Here is a 9,062-nt window from a genome sequence, read left to right as displayed (position 1 = left end):
ATCCTCGGGGATCCGAGAGGCGCCACGAGCCCGGGGGGTGGTCGGGGGCGGGCGCGGCGCGGCGTCGGGGGCGCGGGGCATAGCGGGCGGCGCGCGGTCACCCCCGGGCGGCGGCGCGATGGTGTGGGCCGGCCGGGGAGTTGCGGGCTCAGGGTTTGAACCTGCCAACTTCTCCAGCCGGCAGGGGCGAGCGCCGGGGCGGCGGCGAGGGCGAGTGAGTGCGGCGGCGTGGGGCGGACGCAGGCGCCCGGGCCGCTCGGGATTGGGCTGCCGACCGGACCACCTGCCACCCAGGGGAGGGTCCCGGTGGCGAGAGCGGGGCGGGGTGCCCCGGGAACCCTGGACCCAACTAGGGCAGAGGGCACTGGACCGGGCCGGACTCAGGCATTCAGGAGGCGGGCGAGCCCAGGTTGCTGAGAGGCCGCAGGAAGGTTTGCTAGACGAGAGGCGGGGGCGAGGACGTGTGCGAACCCTTCCCCATGCGCCCACTCCCCTACCCTACCAGGAAAGGGGGCTCTAAGCCCAAGATGCCTTCTTCCCCCATCTTGGACATCTTTTCGCCTCACTTTCTGGCAGGATCCTGAGGGCGAGTATTGTAGCTTCTGGGGCCAGACACCCTCCCCGCCAGCTCCTCCATCTGGAGCCCGCTTGCCCCACCCCCTTCTGCGCGGGAGGGGGGCGCAGGGAGCGGCGGAAGCAGGCTTTCCTTAGGGAAATCTGCAAACCTAACCCCACTGCCTGATTGCTGTAAACACGACACCCGTGGGGGAGTGCAGTGGGCAAAAAGCTCCTCCTCCCAGTCCCCACCCCACTGCACCCACAGTCCTCATGCCAGTCTTTTTCCTGGTTCCCACCCGCGCCAGGTGATACGGAGAGCTGAAACCATGGTTCAGCAGGTGCTGTACCGGGCGCTGGTCTCCACCAAGTGGCTGGCCGAGTCCGTCCGGGCTGGCAAGCTGGGCCCTGGCCTTCGAGTGCTGGATGCCTCCTGGTACTCGCCGGGCACCCGCGAGGCCCGCAAGGAATACCTGGAGCGCCATGTGCCCGGCGCCTCCTTCTTTGACATAGAGGAGTGCCGGGACAGAGCGTCGCCCTACGAGATGATGCTGCCCAGCAAGGCGGGCTTCGCCGACTACGTGGGCAGCCTGGGCATCAGCAACGACACTCATGTGGTGGTGTATGATGGCGACAACTTGGGCAGCTTCTATGCGCCGCGGGTCTGGTGGATGTTCCGTGTGTTTGGCCACCGCACCGTATCCGTGCTCAATGGTGGCTTCCGGAACTGGCTGAAGGAGGGCCACCCGGTGACATCTGAGCCCTCACACCCAGAGCCAGCTGTCTTCAAAGCCACACTGGACCGCTCCCTGCTCAAGACCTACGAGCAGGTGCTGGAGAACCTCGAATCAAAGAGGTTCCAGCTGGTGGATTCACGGGCCCAAGGGCGGTACCTGGGCACGCAGCCGGAGCCAGATGCAGTAGGTAGGTGTCCCCGTGGTGGGGATGGTCCCTGGGAAGCAATGCCCAATGGAGAGATGGGGAGTAGGATGTCTGAGACCCTCTCCAGGTTTTGCCCTCAGTACCCCCATGCGGGCCTCAGTCTTTCCATCTGTAAAATGAAAGGGTAGAGCCCAACCTAAAGGCTTTTCAAGCTCTGATGCATGAGGACGTACACATGTGTTCCCATAGCCACATGCTAAGGCGCGACCTAGCATCTGTGTGGAGTGGCATCAGCAGAGGTGACTGATGACATATCCACCCACGTCCATGCCCAGGCGCTAGCTCCACCACATGCCCCAAAGTGTCCGTGAGCCACACATGCGTCGCTGAATAGAAGCTTCCTCAGGACCTCTCTAGTTCTTCAGATATTCTTAGAGACATGAACAGTGCTCCTCCCCAGCACCCCATCCCTCCCTCCAGCTCTCCCCGACCCCCTGACCTTCCTTAAGTTACTTGCTCAGTTAAGTGGCAGAGTTAGGATTTGAACCCAGTGCTGCCTAGTTTCAAACCAGTGCTCTAAACCGGGATGCACCAGCATTCTGCCCACTCCCCACCTCCCAGGGCCAGCAGGGAGCCCCTCCGCTAGGCATCTTTAGGGAGATGGCTCATGAGTTCTCTCGTTTGGACAAAGGGTGTGTGTCGGCGGGGAGGGTTCTACACTGCTGGAGGTGGGGGGAGTCTCAGGAGAGGAAATGCTGCGTTCTAGCTAGAAACTCCTAACAGAGAGGACCACAGAGGTCTCGCCATCACCCCTTCTGGGCGCCCTCCAGCCCCTGCCTGGACACCTCTGGTGGCCAGGACCTCACTGCTCTCGGGGCCTCTCGGGGCCCAGGCTGGCTGAGCCCACAGGATGGCTGGAGGGGGCCGCAGCTCTGTCCTCAGTCAGGGCGCCTCTGTGGAATCCAACTGCTGTGCAATGTTTGGACTAACTTGTTGAAAAATCCCTTCCTTTCTGCGCCTCTGAGGAGAGAGCGCTGTGAAAGCTGCTTCCAACACTCTTAGAGCTAGAGGGCCTGAAAGGTCACCTCATCAGTCAGAAGAGAGGCTGTGGTGCACAGACGAAGGAGTAGGTCAAGGCCACTTGGGTAGTTAGTGGAAAGCGCAGGGCTCTGCCCTCCCCATCGTGGCTTTCTCCGAGCCCCGTATTCTTCCTGCCCAGCTTGCTCTCTGAAGTTCTGGAGTTGAAGATTCAAGTTTGTTTAGCACCTTCCAGAGACTCCTGGCACGGAGCTCCTGCAGCCTCCTCCTGGCCTTGGTTCAAGGCACCTTCTCTCCTTGGGACTTAAGCTGCCGCTGGAGGGAGGAGAGGTGGAATTGTTTCTCTAGCTGCTCCCCAGCTTGCTCTGAAGCAGACAGAATAAGTAAAGGGAGAGTTTAGAGATGCCAGATCCCATCTCCTTACTCCCATTTTAGAGGTGAGGAAACTGAGGCTCAGAGAGGGGAAAAGGCTGCGGCTGCAGGTAAGACCTCCTGGAAGCCCCGAATTCTAAAGTCCCTCCCCCTCTCCGTGGCCCGCTTCCCCCCTCCTCCAGTTCCCATCTGGAGACCAGGGAGCATGGACCCCAGTTTAAGCCCTGCTCCTCCTTTGTGCTGGGACCTCAATCAGTTAATTGCTGGGCCTCTTTGGGTTCCCTTATAAAATGAAAAGAGTAATGCCAGGCCTACCCACCTGGCTGTGTATTTATTAAATGCAGCAGTGGCTGGAAAGGTCTTTTGAGAAGGGTGAGGAACTGTGCAAAGGCCGGGCCGCCTGGAAAGCCTCCCGGACAAGACATTTGGGGAATATTAGGGCACGTGAGGCTCTGCTGAGTTCACAGCCCCCCGCTTGTGGTGGGATCACAGAGACACCCCGTGGGCTCAACTGTCCAGATGGGTGTCCCTGGAAGGAAAGACCCCCAAGAGGAGCTGGAAACAGGGCCTTAGAAACCCGACAGCCACTTCCTCCCCCTTTCAGGCGAGTAACTTCCTCTCTGGCCTCAGTTTTGTGCCCCCAGTGCCTTCACTGTTTGTAAGGGACAAAAGGTGAGAGTCAGACAGACACGAGTTTACTTACGTCCTGGTGTGGCCTCGGGCAGTTCCCTTCACCTCTGAACCCTCCTCCTAATGAAAGGAACACCACTTACCTTGTAGGAGCCTTGGGGAAAGGGAGAGAACAGAGGTGGGAATTGAGCCAGCTCAGTGTCTTTATAAACCTTATTCTCTTTTCCTCCCCACCGCCCACCCCATGTGGGGGGTCCATGAGGGTGAAGAGGGAGGATATTGACCCCCTAATGCGTACTATTATTTGCAGGACACTTTATATACATTCTCTCCCGGGTACCTACAGCAGCCCGACAGGAGAGGCAGGCGAGGGTTCAAAGTGGTCCCACTTTGCAGGTGGGGAAAGGGAGCAGAAACTTTTCTATCCAGACACAGAGGCCAAGACTTGACCCCAGTCGCAGGATCAAAGTGGTGTTATTTCCCAAGGCCGCTGCTGTGTAAGCAAACACGGGAATGGGCTTGTGGGGGGTCGGGGAAAGGTCATAGCTTTGAGGTGTTGCTTCATATTGCATCATGGGGTTGTATGGCTCCTGCCTGTGTCTCCTCCCAGGGCTGGGGACTGGGGTGGGGGTCAGGGGGAGTGCTGAGCAGCCTCCCAGCCGCCAGGGTTGGGGGCTGCCCACTGTGACTGCCTGCACTGGGTTCCTTAGTGTCTTTAGGACGAAAGCAAGAAAGAGCTACACAGGTTTTCCTGGCCTTGAGAACCCATACCTATCAGTGACCTGAGGGACGCTAACTCACCAACTCGACTAGCATCTGCTTGGCCAAAGCTGGAACATGAAGTCAAGTCCCAGACCTCTGAGCAGGCATCAGGAGAGGTCATCTCAGCCATTCCCCTGCTTCAACCACTCTTTCCAGGAAGGCTCAGGGTAGTCAAAGTACATAGGCTTTGGGGTTGGGCACACCTGACTGCACATCACACCTGTGCTGTGTGTCATGGGGCAAGTTACCTCACCTCTCTGGGCCTGGACCCCCCATTCGTGCCAGGAGGCTCATCTCTCTCCCCAGCTCTGTGAGGATTGAGGAAGATAAAGTTCTTGAGATAGCCCATTGTCTGGTGCCAGAGGTTTTGAGCTTGGTGGCACGCCTGCTGGGGCCAGAGAGAGCCACAAGCCTGCAGCTGAAGCTGGACTTGGAGCAGCAGCAGGATCCCTTGCCTCTGGGAGCCAACCACCTTTCCCCTCGTTGGCTGTTGCCTGTTCTCCGAGGTTCTCTGGCCAAGTTCATCTCAGCCCTCCCCCCATGAAGGCGGCCAGTTCCTGCTCATTTCAATTCCTCAGACAGGCCCTGAGCCTTCCCAGGCAGAAAGGGAAGGCTCCCACCTCCCGATGCTGGCCCAGTGTGGGGGCTGGAGTCGGCAGAATGCCCTGCCCCCAACTTCTTTACTCAGAGAGGTGCCTTTTATTAATTAGAAGAAAATAATAAAGCTGTTTCATCAGGGATGGGTGGAAAGAAACAAAACAGCATTCAGGACGCAACAAACACTTGTGCTCTTCAATGCACTTAAATCCAGCCCACGGCCTGGGTACTGAAACTTTTTTTATTTTTGGCGGGATTTCAGTTCCCCGACCAAGGACTGACCTGGGCCCCAGCAGTGAAAGCATGGAATCCTAATCACTAGGCCACCAGGGAACTCCTTGAAATATTTTAAAGTTGGATTTCTTGGAATAGAACCTTTGAAGCCAACAGACCAGTTGCCCTTCATCGGTAGGGTCAGTACACATCTGATCTTAGATCAAAGATTCCAGGCAAAAAGTGAAATCACAACAGGAAGAAATCACTATAATTTTATAAGTCAGGGGACTTCCCTGGTGGCGCAGTAGTTAAGAATCTGCCTGCCAATTCAGGGGACATGGGTTCGAGCCCTGGTCCAGGAAGATCCCACATGCTGCGGAGCAACTAAGCCTGTGTGCCACAACTACTGAGCCTGTGCTCTAGAGCTTGCGAGCCACAATTACTGAGCCTGCGTGCCACAACTGCTGAAGCCCACAGGCCTAGAGCCCATACTCCGCAACAAAGGGAAGCCACTGCAATGAGAAGCCCACGCACCGCAACGAAGAGTAGCCCCACTTGCCGCAACTAGAGAAAGCCCGCGTGCAGCAACGAAGACCCAACGCAGGCAAAAAAAGGGAAAAGTTAAAAAAAAAAAAAAAGGGAAATCCTTTTAAAAAAAATTTTATGAGGCAGGACATCTAGTCAATCAAAGGAGCTCTTGATTCGTGCCAGCAAATTTTGAATCCTCTTTGGCCTCGGGGTGAGGAGAATGGGACTTTGCTGGCATGATTGCTCACCTCCTGGGTGCCCACGGTCATTAGGGGTTTTTATCTGCAGAGGTTGACTTCCCAACAAGCCTGTGAGGAAGGTGGAGTTATCTCCCCATTTCAAAGGTGGGGAACTGAGGCTCAGGCATGCAGGGCATGCCTGGCTGCACGCTGGTGCCCTGATTACCCCTGGTCAGGTCCTTTCCCTCCCACCGCTGCCCAGTCTGGTCCTGCCCTGCCCCACAGTCTGGGTTAAGTGGGGAATTTTGGAGGAAGGGGAGCCCAAAGAGACACCCCGACCTTCCTTAGGTCCCACTCCCAGTGCCCAGTCTGCCAGGGTGTAGGGCGCTTGAGGACAAGGAGTGACCTAGGCCTTAGGCCTGCACGTGACACCAGCTCTGGCCATAGCCCAGCCCCATTTGCCCCACATCCTGGCTATTCTGAAGCCAGATTTGGCAGAGGGCCTTACTGGGTGCAGAGAAGGTTCTGGAATGGACCCTGGAGCTAGCCTAGCCCCCATTCTGCTTCCGTCAAAGCCTCTCAGGGCTGCTAGGAAGGTCCTGAAGGGACCACACTGCCCCCATTCTCACCTGTCCCGCATTGTAGGTGGGGAAATGGTAGAGAAGCAGGAGCATCTGAGGGTGGCTTGGCCAGCTGTAGTAAGTCGGTGCTTTACGCTATACAACAGCCCTTACACACGCAAACACTCATTCCTACTTTACCCACGGGGACACTGAGGCTCAGAGAGGTTATGTGACTTTCTTGAGGTCACCTTGCCAGTAAGTGGCAGAGCTGGGTTTTGAACTTCCATCTAAAACCAAGTCACAGGCTCTTTCCACACTGTGTGCTTGACAGGAAAACCACGGGACTCGGTGTAATCCTGGGTCTGCCTTTACCTCTCTGTGTGGCCTCAGGCTAGCCTTTTCACTTTGCCAAGCCTCAGTGTACTCATCTGTAAAATGGAGTGACATTATATTTAGTGAATTATGTGGTTATGTGTTTAACCTCTACCTTCCTTGCTAGACTGTAACCTCCCTGAGAGCCTGGGCTGTGTCTCCCCTTCACCACCGTGTTCTCAGCAATAGCCCATAGCATTTGCAGTCATCGTCCCATTTGCTGTTCTCCACAACCCTATGAGATAGGTACGTACCACTGAGCCCATTTTACAGATGAGAAAACTGAGGTTCAGAGAAGTGAAGCAATTTGCCCAAGGTAAAGGTTAGTAGATGGTAGAGCCAAGACTCCTCCCTGTCCTCTCAAGCAGGTAGGACATTCCTGCTTCAAGGCAGATTTTGGCATGGGTGGTGGTGTCATGAGCACTGGATGTAGGTAGGGCTGGAATAAATTGAGCTCTGAGAAGGGCAAAGATGTTATTTTTATTTGCAAAGCTCCCTCTCCTTATAGCCACGGTTGATTGTGACCTCCAGGCCCCACTTACTCCCACCCACTGTGTCGCTTCTAACCCTGTCCTTCCCTTGGTCCTCTACCTCTGCCCAGGACTGGACTCGGGCCACATCCAAGGCTCAGTCAACATGCCCTTCATGGACTTCCTGATGGAGGATGGCTTCGAGAAGAGCCCAGAGGAGCTCCGTGCCATGTTCGAGGCCAAGAAGGTGGACCTCGCAAAGCCCATCATCGCCACGTGCCGAAAGGGTGTCACTGCCTGCCACATCGCCCTGGCCGCCTACCTCTGCGGCAAGCCCGATGTGGCCATCTATGATGGCTCCTGGTTCGAGTGGTTCCACCGGGCCCCCCCGGAGACCCGGGTGTCCCAGGGGAAGGGCGGGAAGGCGTAAGCAGTGGCCTCTCCTACCCTCGCCCACAACTCCTGCCAGTGGAGTGACCCCAGAGTGGCCCGCAGCTGGTCCATGCCTCATTGGCTAAGGAGATGAACAAGTTTTTAGAGTTAATGTGTAGAGCGCTCCTTTTCCCAACAACACTGGAATAAAACTGGCCTTTTCCGAGTAGCTGTGTGAGCCCGTTTCTCCCTTGGTTCCATCCTTACCCCATGTTTCCTTCTCCTTCAGATTCCTTAGAATCCACCGAGGAAGGGAACCTCCACACCCACCCACACGCTGGGGACACCGCTTTATTATTTAGTTTTGGTAAAGGAAGCTGCCTGTTGCCGCCTGTCAGATGGAGCACTCTGGGACCTTTCCTGGAAGGGGTACCAGGAAGCCAGACAGAGTGAAACCTAGGTTAGCCGGTGCACCATCCCTTCCTGCTGTGGGTCCAGCCCTCTAGGAGGAGGGGGTGGGAGGGGAGACAGCTGGTCTTCACCTGAAATGAGTGTTCAAAGAGGTGTCCCACAGGCCCTGGGGCCTTTCAGAAGAGGTGATGCTCAGAAGCAGGTCAACTCAGTGTTCACTGCAGCACTATTTACAATAGCCAAGACACAGAAGCAGCCTAAATGTCCATCAATGGAAGAATGGATAAAGAAGATGTGGTACATATATACAATGGAATATTACTCAGCCATAAAAAAGCATGAAATAATGCCATTTGCAGCAACATGGATGACCTGGAGTTTATCATACTAAGTGAAGTAAGTCAGACAAAGACAAATATCATATATCACTTATATATGGAATCTAAAATACAACACAAATGAACTTATTTACAAAATAGAAACAGACTCACAGTCTTCGAAAACAAATTTATGGTTACCAAAGGGGGAAGGTGGCGAGGGGATAATTTAGGAGTTTGAGATTAACATATACACACTACTATGTATAAAATAGATAATCAACAAGGACCTACTGTGTAGCACAGGGAACTCTACTCAACATTCTGTAATAACCTATATGGGAAAAGAATCTGAAAAAAAATGGATATATGTATATGTATAACTGAATCACTTTGCTGTACACCTGAAACTAACACCTTGTAAATCAACTATACCCCAAAATAAAATAAAAATTCAATTTAAGAAAAAGACACAACATTGTAAATCAACTGTATGCCAATTAAAAAAAAAAAAAAAGAAGTAGGCCAAAGGAAGGTGGTCTCCACCTTGGGTGCCCTTCCTGGATCAGGATCAGACCCTTTGGGGAGCGATGGGGGGAGGGGCTGGAGAAGCAGCTTCAGCCCCTGGGAGAAGGTCTTTGAGCTCTGGCAGTGGGAATCAGGAAGCTACAGGAGAAGAAAGTAACTTGGTAGACTGGGACCTATGTGACTGGATTTGGAGTTTCCTGGAAACAGGCTGTCTAAACCCTCCTTTGGGGCTTCAAGATGATTCCAGGCCCCACCTAATGGGGATTCTCT

At 54.8% G+C, this 9,062-nt stretch overlaps 1 protein-coding gene across 2 annotated transcripts; it reads left to right on the top strand.

Moving 5' to 3' along the window:
• The first annotated feature begins 12 nt into the window (after positions 1 to 12).
• Positions 13 to 7,763, top strand: TST (thiosulfate sulfurtransferase). Of its 2 annotated transcripts, none has more exons than XM_082634999.1 (3): positions 13 to 214; positions 864 to 1,479; positions 7,296 to 7,763. In XM_082634999.1, the coding sequence occupies exons 1-3, from the start codon at positions 119 to 121 to the stop codon at positions 7,592 to 7,594; spliced, it is 1,011 nt and encodes a 336-aa protein (XP_082491125.1). In that variant the 5' UTR covers positions 13 to 118; the 3' UTR covers positions 7,595 to 7,763. The 2 variants fall into 2 exon arrangements, with proteins under 2 accessions (XP_082491125.1, XP_082491126.1); XM_082635000.1 differs by having other exon boundaries at positions 149 to 431.
• Positions 7,764 to 9,062: the final 1,299 nt, after the last annotated feature.

Source organism: Mesoplodon mirus, assembly GCF_964341445.2.
Source record: "Mesoplodon mirus genome assembly, chromosome: 11".
NCBI classification, from domain to species: Eukaryota; Metazoa; Chordata; class Mammalia; order Artiodactyla; family Ziphiidae; genus Mesoplodon; species Mesoplodon mirus.
Note: the sequence above shows the minus strand (reverse complement) of the source record. Positions and strands in the feature narration are given on the sequence as shown.

Bases quoted from the DNA above. Each gene is read 5' to 3' on its own strand.
- TST (XM_082634999.1), top strand. From the start codon at position 119: ATGGTGTGGGCCGGCCGGGGAGTTGCGGGCTCAGGGTTTGAACCTGCC. The intron at 215-863 runs GTGAGTGCGGCG...CACCCGCGCCAG, and splicing joins CGGGGCGGCGGCGAGGGCGA to GTGATACGGAGAGCTGAAAC. The intron at 1,480-7,295 runs GTAGGTGTCCCC...ACCTCTGCCCAG, and splicing joins GCCGGAGCCAGATGCAGTAG to GACTGGACTCGGGCCACATC.